We start from the raw sequence: 22841 nt of genomic DNA, 5'->3' as shown, positions 1-22841 counted from the left end.
AGAGACTTCCTAGCACTCGCCCCAGTTGTACAACCGACTTGGCTAGTGATGGTTCACTGACCAAATACGCTCTCATTTGCCGAGACGATAGTTAGCATAGCCTTCAGCTACGTCATTTGCTACGACCTAGCAAGGCGCCATCAACAGTTACTATTGATGTTATGAATAATGTACCGTCAAGAGTGACGTTCACCATTTATGGATTAAAGTTAAGTATTCCACCAGCTACGTCCGTTTTTTCTAAATTCTAATTTCCTTGTCCTGCTCCAGACCTCACGCCAGCCTGCGTGAGCTAAAACGCATGCCTTTTGGCTTCCTCTTGTAACCCGGTGTTGGCTCTCCTGCCAACCCACAACAACATCCAATTTAGAGTCTTGGAGTGGTGAATAAGAGAGACATCAGCTATCCATAGTGATTGTCTTCATATTTCCTTTAGCTTGACTTTACTGTAACATTACCTAAATCAATTTGCAACTAGAAGTTCATATACAAAGTGCATTCCATTTTAAAAAAAGCTCATGATAAAAGGTTTTTATTGACAGTAATATTATACTACATTTATACTTCATTTCCCCATATAATCACCATTCACATCTGTACACTTTCTGTGATGCTGCACGAGCATCTTTACCTTTTGCATAGAAATCTACTGTTTGGGAACTGAACCAGTTGGTAATGCCAGTCTTGAGTTCATCATCATTTTGAAGGCATTGCCCACCCAGCCACTTTTTCAGATGCAACAAGAGGAAATAGTTGCTTGGTACAGGGTTGGAACTGTCTGGAGTGTGATCAAAAATTGCCCAACAAAAATACTGAATCTTGGTTTTGGCAGCAGTTTGAGGGCAAGTGTTGTCTTGGGGGAGGATTGTGCCAGATAACAGTTCCCTTGGTGTCAATTTTGGATTGCATGTCTCAGTTTGTTTAGCATTTTACTGCATACATCAGCTGTATTTGTTGACCCATGGTCCATGAAATCAACCAGAAGGACCCCCTTTTCACCCCAAAAAATGGTAGCCATCATTTTTCAATTTGAGAGCAGAGATTGCTTAAATGGCACTACTGCATAGACTGTTGTTTTGATTCAGTGTTGGTGTAAGGTATCTATGTCTTGTCACCCGTATCACTGTGGGCATAAAAGCTATTTTGCAGTATGCATTCTTTGCTCTTTGTACTGACCAGTGAGCATTTTTGGAACCCACTTTGCACACAGGTTATGATATCCAAGCCATACAGTGACAGTGTTGTAAATTGAGATTCGAGCAACATTTTGGAATTCTATAGCCAGACCTCCAATCATCAGTCACTGATCACTTCGAAATTTTTGGTTCACTTGATCAACTTAATGGGACAAATCTATAGGAGATGGTTCAAAATAGTTCAAATGGCTCTGAGCACTATGAGACTTAACTGCTGTGGTCATCAGTCCCCTAGAACTTAGAACTACTTAAACCTACCTAACCTAAGGACATCACACACATCCATGCCCGAGGCAGGATTCGAACCTGTGACCGTAGCGGTCGCACGGTTCCAGACTGTAGTGCCTAGAACTGCTCGGCCACTTCGGCCGGCAAAACTATAGGAGAACTTTGAGCAGAAGGCAGATCCCAGAACTACAATGAGATGCAGTGAGACAGCAGATGTTGGTAAGTTTCTGTGTCGTAGGACCACAAGTGCAGAAATCAGGCTACAACCAACGGATATCAGCCGCAGCTGGCCATCATTCCTGCTTGGTCAGCACCACTCAGCAGCAGGAAGACTTCTGTGGCACTGTTATGGGTATCAATGCCATGGGCCAGCCTTCGAGAAGCCACTCCCGCTCGATTGACTTCCACATCATCGACAATTACATCAGACCCTGTTCATTGCCCTGTTACAGATCGTTTGCAATGGTCCACAAATGCAGCCTGTCCATGAATTCAGTGGTGGGAACAAGCAGGGCTATACCAGGTGCCTGCCATATGTCAGTTGGGAAGACTCTCTGTGAACTCTCCTGCCACTGGACCATGAAGGAGGGACCTCTGCCTGTCTGTCTAGCCTGGGGAGGCAACATCACACCATCCACCCACCCCTGCTCCTCACCATTGATCCAGACTTTGAATCTGTGCAACACCATCACCATGCCACTGGAATGACACGACCTTCTGCGTTAGAGAGGACCCAGTGGCCACCTGTGACCACAGTGTGGTCGCATCCTGCCATCTCAGCTTGCCTTACACACCAGAGACATCAGCACAGTGCTCTGTCTCCCAAGCAACATGTGCACACCGCCTGCCATATGTCAATGTCTGCAGCTACAATGCCAGAATATTATGAGAGAGCTCCAGACCACACCAGACAATGGAGCCAATCAGAAGAATGTCTGAACTGTATGAATTAGTGAAGAAGTAATAAAGAGTTGTATTTTTACCAAGACCTGTCTCTGCTGCTTATCACACCCCCATCTTGAGAGTGAACCCAGCCCACACCCAGACATACTCCATCTCTCACCTTTACTCAACAATGTCATCCATCTAAAACTGGGCCTGCCACTCCACTGTTCATCGTGAACATTTGTGCAGCCATTTTGAAATTCTCAACATCACTTTTGAATTTGCTTGTCACTCATTATTCCAGGTCCATATACTAGACATAACTCACAATGAATTTCAGCAGCTTAAGTTCCTTTTGCCAGCAGGATCTACATTTGTCTCGGCCATTGCGATCTGCTCTCGCTGACTAGCAAACAACTACTGAGTCAAACCAATACTGTGCAGTAGTTTTCTAGCTACAGTAGACAGCACTGCATCCACAAAACTTCATTCACGCCTACCATCAGTTAAATATTGGCCACCGGATCTTAATTTTGGAACACACCTCATGTTTGGATAAATTTTAATAACAGTGAAAGTATGCCAATTTTTGAAAATTAAGTACAATTACATCTACAGCTAAATGTATACTCCACCAGCCACCTTACGGTGTATGGCAGAGAGTACTTTTGGTATCACTGTCACTTGCCCCCTTCCCTCTCCCAGTCACGAATGATGTTTGGGAAGAATGTTGGTAAACCTACATATGACCTCAAATCAACCTGATTTTACTTTCTTGACCTTTTTGCAAGATATAAGTGGGGAGAATCAATATGTTGTTTGAGTCTTCTTGGAATTTACTCTCTCAGATTTTTTGTACTAAACCACACTGTGATGTACATAATCTCTCTTGTAGCATCTGTCATTAAAAAAATCCTTTGATGAAACACACTTGTATTGCACTGCTGGGAAAAGATGCAACACCCTCAAGGACTGCAGTCAGTAATACCAGAGTATAAAATGTGTACTGAGGGGTTGCAGTGTTAGTGACTCTTTTGACATTTTCATCAGCAATCACATGGTGCTCAGGAAGACTGTCTGTGCGTCCTCTGTTTTGTCTTTTCAGGCAGTAACTGTGCTGAATTTAGAGGTGTGCAGTGTTTGCAACATTCATTCTTATTCCAGGCTACTCCATGTTCAACCAATGAATATGTACTCCTGTGGTCACGTTGTGGGCCTGTGGGAAGCTGGCAGACTGAACATCATCCACGAATGAAATCTGGGCACAACCTGCTATGACATCAAGGCCTATTGGAAACTCTACTTGCAGCAGGATTATGATCATGTCTGCAGCTGAGCAGGTTTCCACTGACAACACAACATTGTTAAGCATGGCTACTCTGGTGTCATGCAAGAGTTGACTGCAGAGTGGAACAGCACTCTGTTGTCTTCAGTGATGAGAATAGGTTTTGTTTGAATGTGAATGATGGATGTGCACATGTTTGGCACAGTCCTGGTGAACAGCCTATTTCAGTGTACATTTGTCCATGACACATGACACACAGGTCACATCCAAGGCTTCAGGGTGCATGGAGCCTTTAGTTACAATTTCGTCACATTTAGTGTTTATGCAGGGCAAAGTAACCAGTGCCCACTACACCGCACAGGGTGCTATTCCTCTGCCACTGCTATTTCTTTGACAGGAAGGTGATGTACTTTTTCAACAGGACGATACTTTTCCACATACTGCTGTTGCAACACAACGTGGTCCGCATAGTATACGACAACTGTGCTGGTTAGCATGATCATTGGATCTCTCACCAACTGAACATGTATGGAACATGATGTTCTCCAGGGCCTGCTGGAACCAATGTTGAATTGCAGCAAAAGGCACAGGATTCTGTGGACAGTCTATCGCAGAATGCTATTCGCCAACTTTATGATCATTTGCAAGTGAGAATACATGCTGTATTACCAGCAGAGGGGCCATACACTGTGTATTGATGAGACTGTTTGGGCACCCTTTTTGCTACAAGTGAGTTTCACTTGGTCTGAATTCATTACCGTATACTCATATAAAGATGTGAAACAAATACTAACAAAGAGATACAGGGGCTGGCCAGTACTTACCTCAGCTCAGTACAGCCAATAGGTACTTTTTGTGTATCTGTTGGCTGTACTGAGCTGAGGTAAGTACTGGACAGCCCCTCTATCTCTTTGTTAGTATTGTTACCATGAACTACCTGTCACCCCGCTTGTCAGTAAAATGACCTCATCCTTGAAGGTGCTGCATTAATTTTTTCTAACAGTGTATTTGAATCCTCTCTATTTCCTCTCTCTCCTATGTGGCAAGGGCTTCAGACAGAGGAGCAATAGTCAAGCATTTGTCAAACAATGGTTGTACAAGAGCCTCCTGTATGGATGGACTACACTTGCTAGAGATTCTTAGAGTGAATCTTAATCTGGCATCAGCCTTTTACCAATACCAGAATGAGTATGTCACTATGCTTTGTGGTTTGAAAGTTCCTGGAAAGTTAAAAATTTGTGGTGAACTGAGAGTCAAACCTGGAACCTTGTCTTTCATTGGCAATGCCCTTATCTGTGAAGCTGGGCCTTTATTTGTGCCTGAAAAGCTCATGAAACAGAAGTTTTCATGTTTGATTTTTGGTCCAGAATACTGTTTTAATCTCCTAGGAAGCTTCAAAATAGCACACAGTCTGTTCCAGAGTGAAAGATACATTCTGGGAACAATCCTCTAGGTTGTGTCTGTCATTTCTCCACAATAATCTTTCTTCCAGGAGTGCTAGTCCAACACAGTATGCAGGAGATATTCTATAATGTTTGGAAAGTAGGAGAGCTGCTCGCACAAGTGAAGCTTTGAGGGTGGGTCATGCATCATGCCTTTATACAGTATAGCAGGTGTCAGAGCACTGTCAGCAAAAGGAAAGCTTCCAGGTTCAACTGCTGGTCTGGCACATTGTTTTAATCTGCAGGAATTTTGCTATGATTCATTTCACGTTGGATGTTGCCCTTCAAACCACTCCACATGCATACTACCAGATATTTAATGGTTGTAAATTTTCCCACCAGTTGTTTGTCAATTGTGTAATGAAATAACAGTGAGTCATTCAACTGATTTATCCATAATGCATTGCATTCATTTGCAACAAAGGTCAATTTCCAATCCCTAATCCAAGTATTGGTAAATTGTAGGTCTTCCTGCTTTTCACTGCAATTTAATCAAGTTAACTGTAATGAAAGCAGCCTTTTATTTCCTACTGGTTGCTCAATATTTGATTGATTGTATTGAAATTTTTGAAAGAAGTTGTCAGTGTTAGTAAATATTGAGTCCTATTTACAGTACATACTGCTCTGCAGTGAACACTGCTACTTGCCATGTAGGTAACACAACCTTTCAATTTTTGAACGTATGTATTCAGATAATTTGCAGAAAGAGTGCCTATGAGTTCCATTCTTAACTTTCTTTTGAATCGGATTTTTTGGTTATTTATTTACAACATGCTTCATTACAAATTCATTATATGTGCAGTGTGTGTGTGTGTGTGTGTGTGTGTGTGTGTGTGTGTGTGTGTGTGAATTGTACCGTAAAACAGGGTGACTTGGGACAGTGGGGTGCCTCGGGACATTTTGACAGTGTTTTATTTTTTATTATGTTGGCAGTAGTGGGTGGCCAGAACTGTGTTTTGCTCATTGTTATAGTTTATGTGATGGTGTGCTGATGTCCTCATGTTGAAGGGAACAACTTGTTATCAATGTAAGAACTACTTTTAAATATTTGAAAATTGTCAAAATATTAACAAAAAAATGATAGTGAAATAGGAAGGCCTGCTGGTTGTTATGGATTAATAGTGGAAATATGGTTAATGTTTAAATGAGATCCCCACTTCTATCTCTAATAATAACCAGAGAAAGATAAAAATTTAGGCCCATATTTTGGACTGAAATTTTCGATTTTGAAAATGACAGCAAACTTGGGGTGACTTGGGACATGTCGTTGATTGGCAGAAACCTTTCATTAGACTTAACTAAAGAGAGTTGTATGCACAAAATTGCATTAAAATGAAGTTGCTGGTGTTTCTTATACACATTGGAGTCATTGTTAGTATTTGCTTATTGTTTTATGGTTAGGTTAAAGGGTTAGGTTAGGTTATGTTATGTTACATCACATTTGATATTACTGTGTGTACTTGTTTATCAATGTATTTGGTTTTGCAGTATAGTTTGAAGAACATATTACTTCAAATATCTACAAGAAATCTGTTAATGTTGTTTCAGATGCCTAGAGAGTGTTTTAGGAAGGTTGGTGGTAGGCCTTACAAACGATATGTTGTGGAGAATCTTGCAAAAGCTGTGGCAGATGTTCAAGCTAAAACTATGTCTGTAAGACAAGCAGCTGATAAGTATGGTGTCCCCAAGAGCTCTATTCAGAGATGGGTATCATCAGCAAAAGACTCTCCTCCCAAGAAAGCCGGTGGCCAAACTTCTCTCAGTTCTCGTGAGGAAGACCTCATAGTAAGTAATTTGGTAACTGCGAGTGAGTGGGGTTTTCCCTTGACTTCAATGGATATTAGAGTAATTGTCAAACAATATCTAGACAGGCTGGGAAAAAGAGTGAAAAAGTTTAACAACAACCTTCCAGGACAGGACTGGGTTGTGTCTTTCCTAAAAACACCCAAGCAAATTCTGTCTGAGCGATGTTGTATGAATATCAAAAAAGTGCGTGCTGGAATTGACCAAAGAATGATGCAAGAATATTTTTCTGAACTTGAAAAAAGTTTAGATGGCATTTCTCCTGAAGCAATAATCAATTATGATGAAACCAACATTACTGACGATCCTGGAGTTAAAAGGGTCATTGGCCGAAGAGGATCAAAACATGTGTACCGTATAATGGACAGTTCAAAAAGTAGTATTAGTGTCATGTTCTGTGACACAGCTAGTGGTGAGCTGCTTCTACCTTATGTAGTTTATGGTGAATCGCATGTGTATGATACTTGGAGGCAGGGTGGCTCGAAAGGTGCACTTTATGGATGTTCAAAAACTTTCTGGTTTAATGAAATTATATTTTCAGATTGGTTTGAAGGAATCATACTTCCATATGTGAAAAAGCTGCCCAAAGAAGTGCCAAAGGCTGTAACAGGAGATAACTTGTCAAGTCATATCTCCATAAATGTTTTACAGAAGTGCAGGGAGCATAACATTAAATTTATATTACTGCCACCCAATTCAACACATCTGTGCCAACCTCTCGACGTGGCTTACTTCCGTCCACTGAAGGCTGAGTGGTGCAAAGTTTTAGAAGAATGGAAGCTGAACAATCGGGGTCCTATTATGAAGGACAAATTTCCTGCAGCACTGAAGAAGACGCTTAACGTTATGAATTACAATAACCAAATGGGACACAACATAAAAGCCAGATTCAAGAAAACTGGAATTTTTCCATTCAATTCACAACAGGTCTTGAAACTCATTCCCAAAACTACTGAAAATGAAGGTGACTCTCAAACACTGGACAATGCATTTTGTACATTTTTGCATGAATTGTTCAGAAAGTAGACACAGCCACTTTGTGCGAGACGAAAGAGACTTTCTGTTCCACCTGGTAAAAGCATATCAAATGTAGATTTGGATGATCTTGATGACTCACACTCTCATGACAATAGTGACACTAATGCTCCATTACTACCTTCAACTTCTAAGCCTTGTGCTGAAGACAATTTAAGATCAGAGAGTGAAAAATATCCGAGCTATGATAATGACGCAGATGATCATCTTTCAACTGACGAATACAATGAGAACACAGATGCCGCAATTAGAGAAACTAATTTACCGGTACCTATCACTTCAGAGGATGAGTTAAATGAAGGAGACTTGATTTCTGCAATGTTAACTATGTTGGATGAAAATCCAGGTTGTTCTGAAAACATTCATAGGGAAAATATTGGCCATAAAAGATTCCAAAGTGAAAACTTCATTTATGAGAAAGTATCAGAAGCAATCAGACATTTATGTTTTTCCAAATGTAGAAGACATTCAAGAAGTTTCTATTTCACAAGTTCTGTGCAAACTTGTCCTCCTTTTTGTTCGTCGTGGTCATTACAAGTTCCTGTATGAAACTGCAGACTACCTAATGTGAAGAAAAATCTAATTACTGTAATTAAAAACAACATGAAACAATTCATTTTTGTACTTTTATATACGTGAAACACTATTTTAAGACAATAAATATCATAGTCAAAATATCCACGGGTGTGCTGCCGGTCTATAGTGTCCAACGGTTTATTGTTTGTTTGAAATAATGAAAGATGAGTATTTGCAAGATTACAACAAACTATAAGCTGTGAATGATTTGTAGATTAGTTCAGCTATCATTTGTTATGTATCTGATAAGGTCAAGTTTGGAGACTTGATTAGTATGCTTGTGTCATCAGTAAACACTATAGTTTTCCAGCTACCCTAAAAAGTTATTGGAATGTCATATACATAGGTTCAGAAGTAGTGCGGGCCCAGTACCAAATTTTGTGGAACATTTCATGCTATGTTCCCATTCTGAGGATGGTTCATGTGTGTGATACAGCCTGTCTAATACTGGACAATGAGAAAACAGCCATTGATCACTTCCAAGCAGAAATGCATAAAAAGCAACTAAATTTGGTACTATACACAAACCAATCACAGAAGCTGCAGCAGCAGCAAGGTAGGAAGATTTTGGTTTAATGTTATGCTGCTGGTATCATTAAAGACAACTCTGTTCTTTTTATGGAACCCATCCCAGCATTTAGGCAAAGTGCTGAAAACTTAAATTTGTATGGGGGTTTGAAACCCAATCCTCCTGAATATGAGTGCCATGTCTTAATTACTGCTGCCACTTGATTCAGTACAAATGTGACTTGTGCAGAAATTTTAGAGATAAGATACATTCATATTGACATTCAGTTTCTGAGTAAAAATTAACATAAAACTGGAATATGTTGGTTGTAGATCAAGAAATTGTTTTCCAGTAGCCCCAGAAAGAACATAGAATGTTTGCACAAATCCCATATTGCCTGTAGGTTCCTTAATTGCAATACTGAAGTAAAATTTTGAGTAGCCGAGTGAAACAGGATGAGGTAAACAAATCACTGCCACATTCCGGTCCAAAGGAATCTGAATCACACACCTCCAAAATACAAGTCCATCATTCACAGCTCATAGTTTGTTGTGATCTCGCGAATATGTGTAGCCTACGAGATTGGCAGTCCATATATGGAAATAAAATAAAGGTTGCAGAAAGAATTAGTAAGAATCAGATATTCAAGTAAATAGCTGCTGATAATAATATGGGGCAGCATCATTTAATAAGGACGATCTGTTGACTCATAATTAAATCCAATGCATTTGGTGTTGGAGAGGCAGCTGAACAAAAAAGAACTGGATGAACATCATGACAGATGCTGAAATTTGATTTCTTGGGAAATCACTATATTTTTCAAAATTACTTCATAATGAGAAAGGAAATCCCAGGTCATTTGAAAAGCAAATAATATGACTTACTGTAGCTGGAGGTAAAGGAAAGTTACTCCGCATCCTGAGGGAGAGACAAGTCATTAGAAGCACTCGCCTCCAGCATCTGTACATATTATCCTCTCTTTTGATATGTCCAATATTTTCATTTCCCCTGAAGAAGTTTTTTTTAATCTTGTTATTATTATGTACGGGACTGAATTAATTCAAAGATCAACTAACAACATCATTTTGCAAACCTGTTATTCTTTGTGAAGTGTCTTTATTCAGGGCATCTCCCTTGCATACACAGTGATGGTCCACTATTACACTCTAATTACCTCGATGTCAGCAGCATATTAAACCCCCTCCATTATTACTGTACTATTGTCTCACTCAGAACATCATAATCTGCCACATTTCCATCCTCCATGTGGCTTCCATTCAAAAATTTTCTTTGGTCATTTAGGATCTGGTATTCTCAACAAATTCTCATGGCAGTTTAATGATTTTCTTTATCTGGTGCACCACTGTTTCATTTGTTCCCATTCTGCCTGTTATGTCAGATTAGATTTTTTTCTCAGTTCTTGAAAATTTTTTTTTTTGTTCCAAGGAAACCCCACTATAGTCATTAAATGAGGACACTTTCCATATACGACATTATCACCAGCAAACAGTTTCAGATCGCTGCTCACTCTAGCTGACAGATCATTAAAATACATTGAAAACTGGAGTGGTCCTATCACATGTGGATGGCATTACTTTTGTCTCTGATGAACACTGGTAATGTGGATTAAAAATGAAGTAAAATCATTTCTATTTGATAACTCCTACTTCATAGATTTTATTTGTTCCTTATAAAGTATTATCAGTGAATAATTACTAATTAGAAACAAACAAACACGCACACAAACACACACACACACGTTCATACAAGCAAACACGCCTCGTGCATACATAACTGCTACCACTGGCAGCTCCAATCACAATGTGACTGTCATGTGTATAGCAATTTGGAATGGGGCAGCGAAGGGAGAGAATGGTTCGGGTGGGGGAGGGGGGGGGGGGGCGAAGAGAAGGGCACTGTCTGTCTGGGCATGCAGGGACTAGATTGGTGGTCTGACGAGACTGCCAACTGCAGTCTCAGGATGTGAGATATGGGGAGAAAAACTGGGGAGTGTAAAAGAAGAGGAGCAGGAAGGGAGAAAGGACAGACAGGTACAATGGCAATTGGCGGCACACAAAGAGGGTGTGGGAATATAATATAGGAGGACGTAATAGGACAGAAAGATGGAAACTGTTGGATGGAGTGTGTGGGGGGCTGGGAGAATGTCAGGAATGTCAGGAGTGGAGAATGTGTGCAAGTCAGAAAGGCTGATGGTGGAGGGGAGGATCCAGATGGACTGGGTTGTGAAGCAGCCATTGAAATAAAGCATGTGGTGTTCAGCTGCATGTTGTGCCACAGAGTGGTCTACTTTGCTCTTGGCCACAGTGCGGCGTTGGTTGTTCATGCTGGTGTGCAGGTGATTGGTAGTCAGAGCCAATGGAAAAGGCTGTGCAATGGTTTCAGCATAGTTTGTGTATGACCTTGCTGCTTATCTTGTCTCATCAAAGTTCAGGCCACCTGTGAAAGCAGCCACATCATATACCAACTGTGCTGCAACCATTGCACAGCTTTTTATGTTCGTATGACTACCAACAATCTGTCCATCGGGATGAACAGCTACCACCAAACTGTGGCCAAGAGCAGAGTAGACTACCCTGTGGCACAACATGCGGCTGAACACACCACACTTGATTTCAATGGCTGCTTCACAATCCGGGCCACCTAGATCATCCCCTCCACCACCAGCTTTTCTGAACTGCACAGATGGGAATCATCCTTACAACACATATTCTGCTCCTGAAATTATTCCTACCTCAAACTATGGTAACCTACTATCCCCACACCCTCCACCCAATAGTTTCTGCCCCCTTTAGTGTATCACCTCCTCCCTTTTCACATTCTCTAGCTCTCACTGTGTGCTGCCCTCTGCCAATGCAGTCACTCATCCTAGTGCAAAGCATGCTTTTGTAGAGTGGAACGTCACGAAATTTCTGGGTTGAATCAACATTTACAGCAAATTACTAGCAAAATAGATTGATGGGAGGAAATGATGAAGAAAATCCCTATAAACGATGACATGGTTGAAAACAAAACTTTGATTATGTGTGATTATTTGGGTGTCATGCATGGCCAAAAAATGAAAAACTAATGTGGTAAATTGAACCAAAAGGACAACCTCATGTAACGGTTGTACATTGCGAAACCATGACACAGTGTGGCATTCAGAACCAGAGGTGTTTTATTTGATGAAATTATCTTTCCTGCAAAGTTGAACAAAGAGGGTAATAAAGCAATTGATCTGAAGACCACTAATATCACCGATGGCACAGGAGCATTACAGAATGTATATGTTATGGAGACAGGAGAATGCCTGACATCGAGCAGTGTGAATATTTGGAAACATGCCTGCTGGTGCTGCTTAAGTGTTTAAGGAGACCAAACAATTATGGTCTTCAGTCTCCTATTGAACCCTCCTGCTCTGCCCCCCTCCCCAAACAGAACCAGTGTACCCATACTGTCTGCATATAGAATGAATTCTGTGTACAACTGTGAGGAAGTGTTATAAATGTTTGCATAGTGGGTATCAGAGTTGGAACATGGGAACCATCCTGGTATTAACATAATGGGATGTGGAAAACTGCCTAAAAACTAAATCCAGGCTGGCTGGCACACTGACTCCTTTTTCTCAATCTGCCAGGCAGGTTTCATTTGGGACCAGCATACCTCCCTGTCCCAGAAGTGACTGTGTTAACACACACAGCTATCTGGGTGGGTAACATGCAGTGGCATAGCATGAGGGGAGACTTCGAGACTTAGTCTCCTTTGTATTCGTGCTTAAAAAAGATGCAATAGTAATTCATAACAAAAATATAAACAACTTTCTACTAAGAGCACTAAATGTGCGAAGACATCAGTTTTGTATCCCACGCCGCTGCACCCTGAGTATTGGTGTATCTGCCTGCTTGAGACTCGACTGCTTTCAGTCTCTGCCTCCCTTCCCTTGCCTGGCTATGTGCGCCTGAGTGTTAGTGGCATTCTCGGCTCCCCTCCACTTTTCCTCTTCCACGGAGGCTGGTGCGCTGCTCTTGCTAGCAGGTATCGAGACTAGTCTCCGCCACTTCTATGCTGGCTTTTAACACGGAAGTGAACAGTCGCGCTGTTTGTGTTCACAGTCATTCTTGTGTGATTTTAGTGCATATTTTCATTGTGTCGCCAATGTGAGTGAGCCATCAACTGAACACCTTATAGAATTTTTTATTAAAAATGCCTTTTTCTACATTATCGTACGAAAAAAAGTGCAAATTGAAGGATAAACGAACTACTCCTATATTCAGTGTAGTTTTAAGTGAAGCCAAACCAAAACGCGCTTTTCAGACAGCCTGGTACGAAAAGTATACTTGGCTGACTGCGAATGCAGTTAATAACAGATTATATTGTTATATATGTCTTCTGTTTGGTGGAGAAAAGGAATGATGCAGTGAGGGCATTTGCACAATAAAGAACTTTGACAGGAAAGCACAAAAGCATCAAATATCAAAACGTCACCTGCAGTACAAAGAATCATTTCAGTTATTGAGCAAAAGTAGAATGAGCATGCCCTTTCTGAAGCCGCTCGTCTGACAGCAATAAAATAGAACAAACAAGTTGCATCCAGCAGGAGAGTATTGGCTCATCTTATTCAGGCAATTGTATTTCTTTGTAAATGAGAACTAGCCTTTCGCGGCCATCGAGAAGACAAATCCTCCCTCAACAAAGGTAGCTATCTGGAATTGTTGGATTTACTAGCTCAAGGAGAGCAGTTAAACCGAGACCATCTGTCATCATCTTCAACCTTTAAAGGAACTTCTCCAGATATACAGAATGATGTAATGGAAGTGATAACTCTGGAAGTTAATGATAAAATAAAATCTGAAATTCAGAACTGCAATTTCATTTCATTTCAGGCTGATGAAATATTAGACGTGTCATGCATGAGTCAGATGAGTATAACATTCAGGTATTGTATTGCAGACAAAATTGAGGAAATATTTTACGACGTTTCTGGAGATAAAAGTGCTGAAGGTTTGTCAAACATTATTCATGCAGTATTGAAAGAATGGAAAGTGGAAGCAAAAGTGGTTAGTCAAACATGATGGCACTTCAGTAATGGCGGGCAGAGAAAGAGGACTACAACAACTGGTGAAGCAGTTCTGTCCCTATGCACTGTTTATTCATTGTTACGCACACCAACTGAATTTGGTACATGCCTCCAAAATCATATGACAAGTATGCATGTTTGTAAGTGAGCTTACTGTATTCCATTCGTTTTTCAGCAAATCATCAAAACGAACTGTATTGCTAACTGAGAAAGGATTTAAACTGCCACATGCAAGCAACACTCGCTGGAACTTTCGTTCCAGGGCAGTTTCAACAACATCTAGTCATTTCTTAGGGCTATATAGTGTTTTAATTGTATATTTGATGATACGGACTCTCAGTGGGACCCAGAAATCTTTGAGCTGTGCTGTGGGAATGAAACAACGAATGGATGATCCTACGTTTGTCTACTTGCTTTGCTTCTACCGAGGGTGCTTTGTTTATGTTGATCATCTCTTTAATGTTCTTCAGTCAAAATCTGTCAGTATAACTGCTTGCCACGATGAAATAAGAACTGTTTTGAGAACTTATGACAGTTAAGAAAGGAAACATTTGTTGATGAATGCATTAAATGCATCTTCTGTTTGAATGGCAACTTATCATTTTGTGGCAGTCAAAAGACATCTCTCAGGGCACTAACTTACGAGATACTGGATTTGCAAATTGTTCAGATGGAAATAAGGTTACAAGACTTTCCCCAAATTCAGTTTCTTGAACTTTTGAATGAAAAGTGTTTCCCGAACTATCAAAAAGAATTCCCAAAGTTGAAACTGCTTCAATTATTAGAACAGTACCCTTTTTTCAAACAAGAACAACTTGAAAATGAACTGTGTAACATATATGTTGATGAGAAAAAACACTTATCTCCAAGAATCCTGTTAAAGTATATTGTCAACAATGATTTAGACTCCGTTTATGAAGAAACAACGAAGTTCCTGCGTTTGGATTTGACCCTACCAGCAACTACAGCAAGCAGTGAACTCTTAAACGAGTGAAGAATTGTTTAAGGAATTCAATGTCCAACATCCGGCTGTCGTGTTTGAGCACGTTAGCAATAGAAAAGACACTACTTGGAGAGCTATCCAGTGATCAGATCTTTGTAGATCGAGTTATACACTTATTCGTGGAAAGAAACGTCACGTGCATTGCACTTGTGTACAAGAAAATATAAGTGCTTCTTCTCTTGCTGCTGGAGTTCTACAAATTTGTCATCGTTTCTTGAACAAGTTAGTTATTATTATTATTATTATTATTATTAGTAGTAGTAGTAGCAACGGTGGTAGTGGCAGGGTAGTAGTAGTAGTTGTTGTTATTTTATTTGATGTATTTTGTTTCATTTGTTTAAATTATTGTTTATTGTACTATTCTGACTGCCTATAACAACTGCAGAGTCTCCCCAACCTTTACAACCATGCTATGCCACTGGTAACATGTGTGCTTTCTGAAAACTTCAATGTTAAAATGTATGACAATAACCATGAACTGCAAAAGCCTGCAATAAATTAAAGCTACTGTGTGAATATTTGGAAACACGCGAGCTGATGCTGCTTAAGTGTTTAAGGAGACCAAGCAATTATGGTCATCAGTCTTCCGGGTACAAGTCAAACCACTGAAATGGTTGAAGGACTGCCCTAGAATATAAAAGAAGGCTTCTGCAATTGAAAAGGAGAGTATATCAAGAGAAAAAGATCCAAGAAGTGTATAGGAAGCCTGTCAGCTACTGATGAAAGCAAATGGCAAGAAGCGATTTCAGAACTGGAAACATAATGCAAAACCGAACACGAACATTTGTATCCCAGACTAACAACACAGAGAAAATATGAACAAAATCAGTTTTCAAACATAAATATGATAAGGATGGATGAATTGCCAGACACAGAACATGAGTCATGGTTTTATACGAGGGCTATCCACAAAGTACATTACGTTTTCGTTTGTGTCCGTTAGGGTTGGGGCTAGTGCAGCCATCTTGGTGTCATGGCATTCTGCCGCTCAGTCGGCATCCTGCCGTGCTAGTGAGAGGTTTGTGCTGTACTCCGTTGAGTTACTGTGACAGTTTGAAATGTCAGCGTTAATTGAAAATGCCGCAAAGTGTGAAGTGCGTGCTGTAATAAAGTTTCTGACTGCAAAAAACTGTTCACTGATAAAAATCTATCGGCAGCTTTGTGAAGTGTATGGGGACAACATAATCACTGAAGGTGGAGTGCGTCAATGGGTCATAAAATTTAAAAATGGCCGAACTAACGTTCACGACGAAGAGCAAAGTGGAAGACCCAGCATAGTGACTGCCGAACTTGTCGAAAAAGTCGATGCTGCAGTCCGTGAAAACCGTAATTTCACAATAACGGAACTCTCTATGAGTTTTCCACAAATTTCACGAAGTTTGTTGCACGAAATAATTACCGAAAAGCTTGGTTACCACAAGTTTTGTGCAAGATGGATACCAAAAATCTTGACACAGATTCACAAAAATCAGCGAATGACTGCAGCGTTAACGTTTTTGGACGCTTATGAGAAAGATGGCGACTCATTACTCGATAGCATCGTTACTGGTGACGAAACATGGGTTAAGCATGTGAACTGCGTGACAAAATTGAAGTCAATGCAGTGGGGGCACACAAATTCCCCCCAAAATCCCAAGAAATGCATGCAGACAATGTCGGAAAGGAAGGTGATGGTGACTGCCTTTTGGGACAGAAAAGGTGTGATTTTTGTGGATTTCCTACTGCACAACCTCAGAAGAGCAATACAAAACAAGCACAGGGGAAAGTTGGGCTCAAAGATCTTGCTGATTCACGACAACGCCCGGGCCCACACGGCTAATGCCACTCGTGAAGTTCTCGAATCTTTTAAGTGGGAGTTGTTTCCTCATCCGCCATATAGTCCCAACCTGGCACCGAGCGACTTCCACTTATTCCCAGCAATGAAGAAGTGGTTGGCTATGCAGTGTTTTGATGACGACGCACAGCTTCAAGAAGAGGTAACCACATGGTTGAAGGTGCAGGCGGCCGAATTTTACGATGAAGGAATTTCCAAGCTCGTCCATCGCTACGATAAGTGCCTTAATTTAAATGGCAACTATGTAGAAAAGTAGTATTTAAGTGTGGCTTTCATCTGTATATGATATAAATATTTTCCAATACTTCATTTATTTTTAATTCCAAAACGTAATGTACTTTGTGGATAGCTCTTGTATAATGAGGAAAGACCAGGAACTTATTTTGACAAATGTCAAAGCTTGGTTGTAAAAATGAAAACTATGCATCTACCAATGGCAATAGCAATTAAAGATTTGTAAATTCATCATCTGGATACTGTTGCGGCATATTTGATGACTGATATAAAAGATGAAGTCTATGTGGAACTACACATGGGTTTCCCAGATACTAGTGACAAACTATAAAGAAAACTGTATGGCATACCAGACCAGGAGGAATGGTACAATGACATGTGTATCCACAGGCTTGAAATGTGCATCTGCAGGTTTCATCAGTTTGGAAGAAGACACTCAACAAGATCCTGCACAAACAAGTGACTCTGAGATCTGTAGCTGACCCATGTGCTTACTCTGATCTACAGTGTGAACTCATAGTAACTAGATGTTTGAATGATTTAATGTTGTATGGAGAGAAAAATGAAATAAAGAAATGAAAAACATCTTAAGCACTGAATTTGAATTAAGGGACCTTGGAATAGCACAACATGTACTGTCAAAGTGAGTTATCATTTTGAATGTTAAATTAAAAAATGCAACAGATGTAGGCAAGCTAAGCAAACAGAATGCATCAAAATACAGAACTGCTGTTGACAGTGTTTGCAGTGTGGTTCAAGCTGGAGTAGCAGAAAATGATGAACAGTTGCACTAAGCACTTTTGAAGCAGAATTTTTTGCACAGGGTGAATCCATAAGGGAAATGAAATGGATGAACACTTTTCTCAGTGAGACTGGTCAAGATTGTTTTCAGTCCGATCCCATGAAGGTTTTCATCGATACTCAAGGCATCAAGAAACTTGTTGAAAATTGTGAGGTTCAGGAAATAACGGCACATGGCTCTAAAGATTTCTTTATTATGCAATAGGAGATAGAAGCCAACAACATAAGTGTAGAATATACTGCAAGTGAGGAGAATGTTGCTGACTGTATGGCAAAAGCAACTGACAACCTGAGATTGAAAACTCTTCGGGTGTTAATGGGGATCAAGGACCAGAGGGCATGTCAGTGATGCGTGGATTACCTTTCTTGTGATATCTGAAGTATTCTACGATATACTATAAAAGGCAGGAATTGTGCATGTGTTTGTGTTCTCTGCTGTTTTCATCAGCAGATTAGCAGGCTACACAGCAGAAAAATGCCTCAATAGAACATTAATGCATACTGTAAAATTGCAGTTGCTACAAGGAAGTTACCAAAGATTTCTTGTGTTGAGTGTACACAGCGGCATACATAAGAAATCATGTTACAAATAGCCACAACAATAAAAAAAACCTCTGATTCATGGATGGGTAGAAAGCCTAGTGTATGACATTTATGGGGGATAGGATGCAAAGCTTTTGTTCTCATGTCCAAACAAAGATGTCCTTCTAAACTATCAACGAGGGCAGATGAAGGCATTGTTATTGGGTACACTCTATATGGCTGTGGATACAAGATCTGGATGTTATAAACAAAACTGGTTGTGGAATGTAGGGACAGTATGTGCAAGGTATTTTTGAACAGCAAATACTCAAATGAAAATAAAGAATAGAAAGAGTTTATTGAACTGTATATGAAGGAGCATTACCATTTCCAAGTATTATGATGAAATCCAAAGTGAAAGAGAAGATCTGAGCACTAAAGAGGAATTTCATGGTTTCTCAGATCAAGAGGAAAATTTGAAAGAAATGATTTTATTAATTGAAGGCAATTAGGAAAAACTCCACAAAAACAATGCAGGCCAAGAAAGGATATAATGAAAGAAAAAATGGGTTTAAGCAAATGTCATCCAATGACACTTCATTCCAAAGGGAAAGCTTGTACTGAAGAAGCACAAACAAATGAGCAAGAAAGGAACTTTTAACATAGCCACTGGATCAGAATACTCCTGAATGGCATTATAATAAAATGTTATATAATGGGAATAATTCAAAATGATATTGTGACTGGAACATTTTGACAGGGAATGATTGTTGAGAGTTAAATTTAAGCAAGCGGATAACAGCTCCTTTATTTGTACCATTTTTGTGACTGGATTGTGAATTGTCTTTGACACTGCTATTGCTTGAGAAGACAACGAAGAGTGAAAAATATTTTGTTCTGTTTAAAAGTGTAGTTAGTTTCTCTGCTTTAATTGTGGACATTGTTTTTCCGTCAGTGAATATTAATGTGTGTAATATGACACCCTATGCATCTCTGCCAATAGGTTTTAATAAAAAATTTAGGTAAATATTTTTAATTGCACTCTGTAAAAACTCCACTACCTGTACAGCTCTGGAGATGGAGTGCCACATGTTACAACACACATGATCTGGCCAAAACAAATATGGTGAGATTTTATGTCAAAATCTTTTGCACAACTGTGACTGCCACCATAAGATCTTACAACAGTTCTGAGTGTGCCATGCTGCATTATTTCATTTACAAAAATGAAAGGAATGCTTTTTCTTCTTCATTGCCTTTATCTCTAATTCGCTTGCTCTCGCTGAAAATAACTTATACTCAGGTTTACTTTGTACTGTTCACATGAATGAAACAGACATATATTACTTACTGTTTAAATTTTCAAATAACAAATGCTTTTCAAGATATCTACATGAAGAATGAGAGCTTGCACATATATTGTAACATGTACCTATTGAAAAAAATCAGCACTTGTTCCAACAACAGTAGGATAGATGCTACTAAGCACACAGCGGAGGCATTGAGGGGCAGACAGGCACACACAAAGTTTGTTTAAAAGTAGACAAAGCTATTACACTGAACCCTCACTCAAACGTAGAAAACACACACACACACACACACACACACACACACACACACACACACACACTTATGACCAACATTATTCCTGAACACTGAGGTCTGAATGTGCTGAGCAGAGATCTTGGCTCTGGTTGGTAATGTGGGTATAGAAGAGATGTGGGGTGGAGAGGCATAGGGATTGCTGAGTAGTGTTGGGGGAAGCTGCTGTAGTGCTGCCAGTATGAATGTGGCAGTGACAGGATGGTGGGCTGTTCGGTGCAGCATTAGGTAGTTGAGCTTGGGGGGGTGGGGATGATGAGAGAAGCAGTGAAGACTATGCCAATACACTGGAAGGGATAGCAGGAATGTTTCAAGATGAAGCAGGAGCAGGGAAGGGGATAGAGGTAGTCTGGGAAAGGGACTACCATACGTGATACCCCACCCTTCAGAAAAGTTAATGTTGGTGGGAAGAACTGACTCTAGGTTTATGTTGGTTGCTGGTGTGATGCTCACTAATGTATACAGGTTTGAAGATGTATACCATTTAATTCGTTTCAACAAAATTACAGTATAATTTGGTTTTGTGTAACACAGCACTACAAACAAATGCATCCGTGGTTTGGTTATGTTAGTTTTTATAATTCTTGTCCTGAGAAAATTCTAGGAAGTTCTTTCACTGTAAAGACACCTTTTGACAGAAAGAGAGTGTAATTTCTGACAGGAACACCTAGTTGCATGTATTGCAAATGTAATGAATGGTAAATGTCTTTTCTATTAATGTTTTTCATATTATGTGAGAATAAAAAATAAAAAAAAAATACGGAAAATTTAATAAATACTCATGGCAGGCTATTTCATGGCAACACAGATATTCAAAAATAATGTCGCTGTGGTTGCAGATATATCCACTCAGCAGAATTCACTGTTTCAGGCTTAAAGTAGAATAAAGGGGTTTTGTCAGTGGCTCCAGGTAGTATACAATGGCAAAATCTGACTGGCTAGAGATTGTGATGCTGAGAGTTCAAGAAAATGAATTGAGTGGCAGGTTATCATCCAGGCTGCAGATCAGTAAAATGATTGTTTGCCAGGAGAACAGTGATGACTGACCTGATAATAGTAGTGGAAGACTGGAGACTGAAAGTATGCTGAACTGGGAAAAGAATACTACAAATAATAAAGGGTGTCAACTGAAGCAGTGAGAAACATTGAGCATGGATGTGTCATTAAAGACTGTGATCAATCTAGAACAGTAATGAAAGAAGGGCAATTCATGCAAAGAAAATAGCAATCAGAAACAACAACTTTAGTTTTGGTTGCAAACATGTTGTACTTCTAAGCTATATAGTTAGTTATTCAAATATTATCTTTGTATTTTCTGGTGACTCAGAATCCAAAGAGAATAACAAAATTTCAGCACCACAAAACTTCAGGTTATAACATGAGTTGTTTATCATAATGAAAAAGAAATTAAGGTTTGTAGCTCAATATTTATAAATAACTTTATTTAAAAGATAAATATAAAATTCCTTAAAGGATTGTATTTTACAATATCCCTTCAAGGTTTATGGTGTATAATGAATTACCCTGAATTACACAACTCCACACATGCTTAATAAATAAACTTACTTTAAAATCAAAGCACATTTCTTTTCATTCAGTTACATTCACTTCGGTAATGTATATAATAACAACATGATACAACAACACAATTTACAAACAATGTCTTACATTTATATAGACAGACTGAGAGGCTTATCCTGAATACAAAACTTCATATTTCAGTAGCCATGTTTCTGTAAGTGTAAAACAAACAACATACACAAATGGCTATAATCTATCTATCCTTGGTATTGATACCTACATTATATATTTCTTTTCAAGAAATTTCACACATACATATTTATGCACACAACTGGCAGTTCTTGAATTTTTTTTCTGTATTATGAGTGAGATCATGAAACAATACAAGTTGTTTTGCTAAGAACACTAATTCACTAACAAACACACACATGTACTACAAAGTAAACTTTATGATAAAGACATGCATACGCAAACTGTGTAAACACACACTGTATACAAGTTTCCATCGTTTTATGAGCCAGTAGTAGCTAAGCAAATGTATTCTCATAGGAATGTCACTGAATAAGTGCAAATACAACTCATTTCTATATTCCTCAGCAGATACTGCCACATAGTACACAGCTAATGAACGTATAACTTAGCAGAGTACTGTCATCATTCCTTTGCTTGTCTTTGCAAGTATGAGAATAATATAAGATTTTGCAAACTAACTTACAGATAATACACTAACAAATATGGCTAAACAACTGCTTTGACTTCTCGTATGTAAGTTATCATTAATTGACTAGAAAATATTGTAAGAAAATAATGTAAAATGGTTGTGTTTTCATTTTCTGAGAATCGACACCACTGCTGCAAAAAATTTGACTATTTTAATTAAAACCATTTCTTTATACAGATCGCAGCTGTAGTTCATTTACTTGACATGCTTTCCGGAATTGCACTTTCACAAGGTTGAAACTATCTTCAAGACGCAGCACTTTAGAAATGCAATTGTTAGTGCATCGTTTCTTGAGTTTCTTTTCACGCCGACTGAATTTATTGAGGTGCTCTGTAAAATGTTAAAAATACTTTTAAAATATTAATAAATTTATTTCATGGTACAATACATTAAAAAGCATATGGTAAATGTGGAGACAATGTGGCTATCATGACAGAAATAAAATGAATTTCACTATACATTCATTTATCTTGTTCACAATATAAAGAAGCGGATGACTGGATTCAGCTGTTGAATAACCACCTTCATATCTGTGAGTTTCTCTTTGTTATTTAAACAAATCACTTGT

At 39.2% G+C, this 22841-nt stretch overlaps 2 protein-coding genes across 2 annotated transcripts in view; one reads left to right on the top strand and one right to left on the bottom strand.

Moving 5' to 3' along the window:
- The first annotated feature begins 6683 nt into the window (after positions 1 to 6683).
- On the top strand, positions 6684 to 7865 carry LOC124608190. The gene has a single exon (XM_047139970.1). The coding sequence runs from the start codon at positions 6684 to 6686 to the stop codon at positions 7863 to 7865; it is 1182 nt and encodes a 393-aa protein (XP_046995926.1).
- Positions 7866 to 21546: 13681 nt separating this feature from the next.
- Positions 21547 to 22841, bottom strand: part of LOC124621793 (chordin-like protein 1) — a 626534-nt gene continuing 625239 nt past the window's right edge. Inside the window, exon 11 of the mRNA XM_047147229.1 lies at positions 21547 to 22603. Coding sequence (XP_047003185.1) covers positions 22443 to 22603 — 161 coding nt within the window. The 3' untranslated portion in view covers positions 21547 to 22442. The remainder of the gene's footprint in view (positions 22604 to 22841) is intronic.

The sequence above is a fragment of the Schistocerca americana genome, chromosome 1 (genome assembly GCF_021461395.2).
Source record: "Schistocerca americana isolate TAMUIC-IGC-003095 chromosome 1, iqSchAmer2.1, whole genome shotgun sequence".
Lineage (NCBI taxonomy): Eukaryota > Metazoa > Arthropoda > Insecta > Orthoptera > Acrididae > Schistocerca > Schistocerca americana.
The sequence above is the reverse complement of the archived record's forward strand: the minus strand, read 5'-3'. Positions and strand labels throughout refer to the sequence as shown.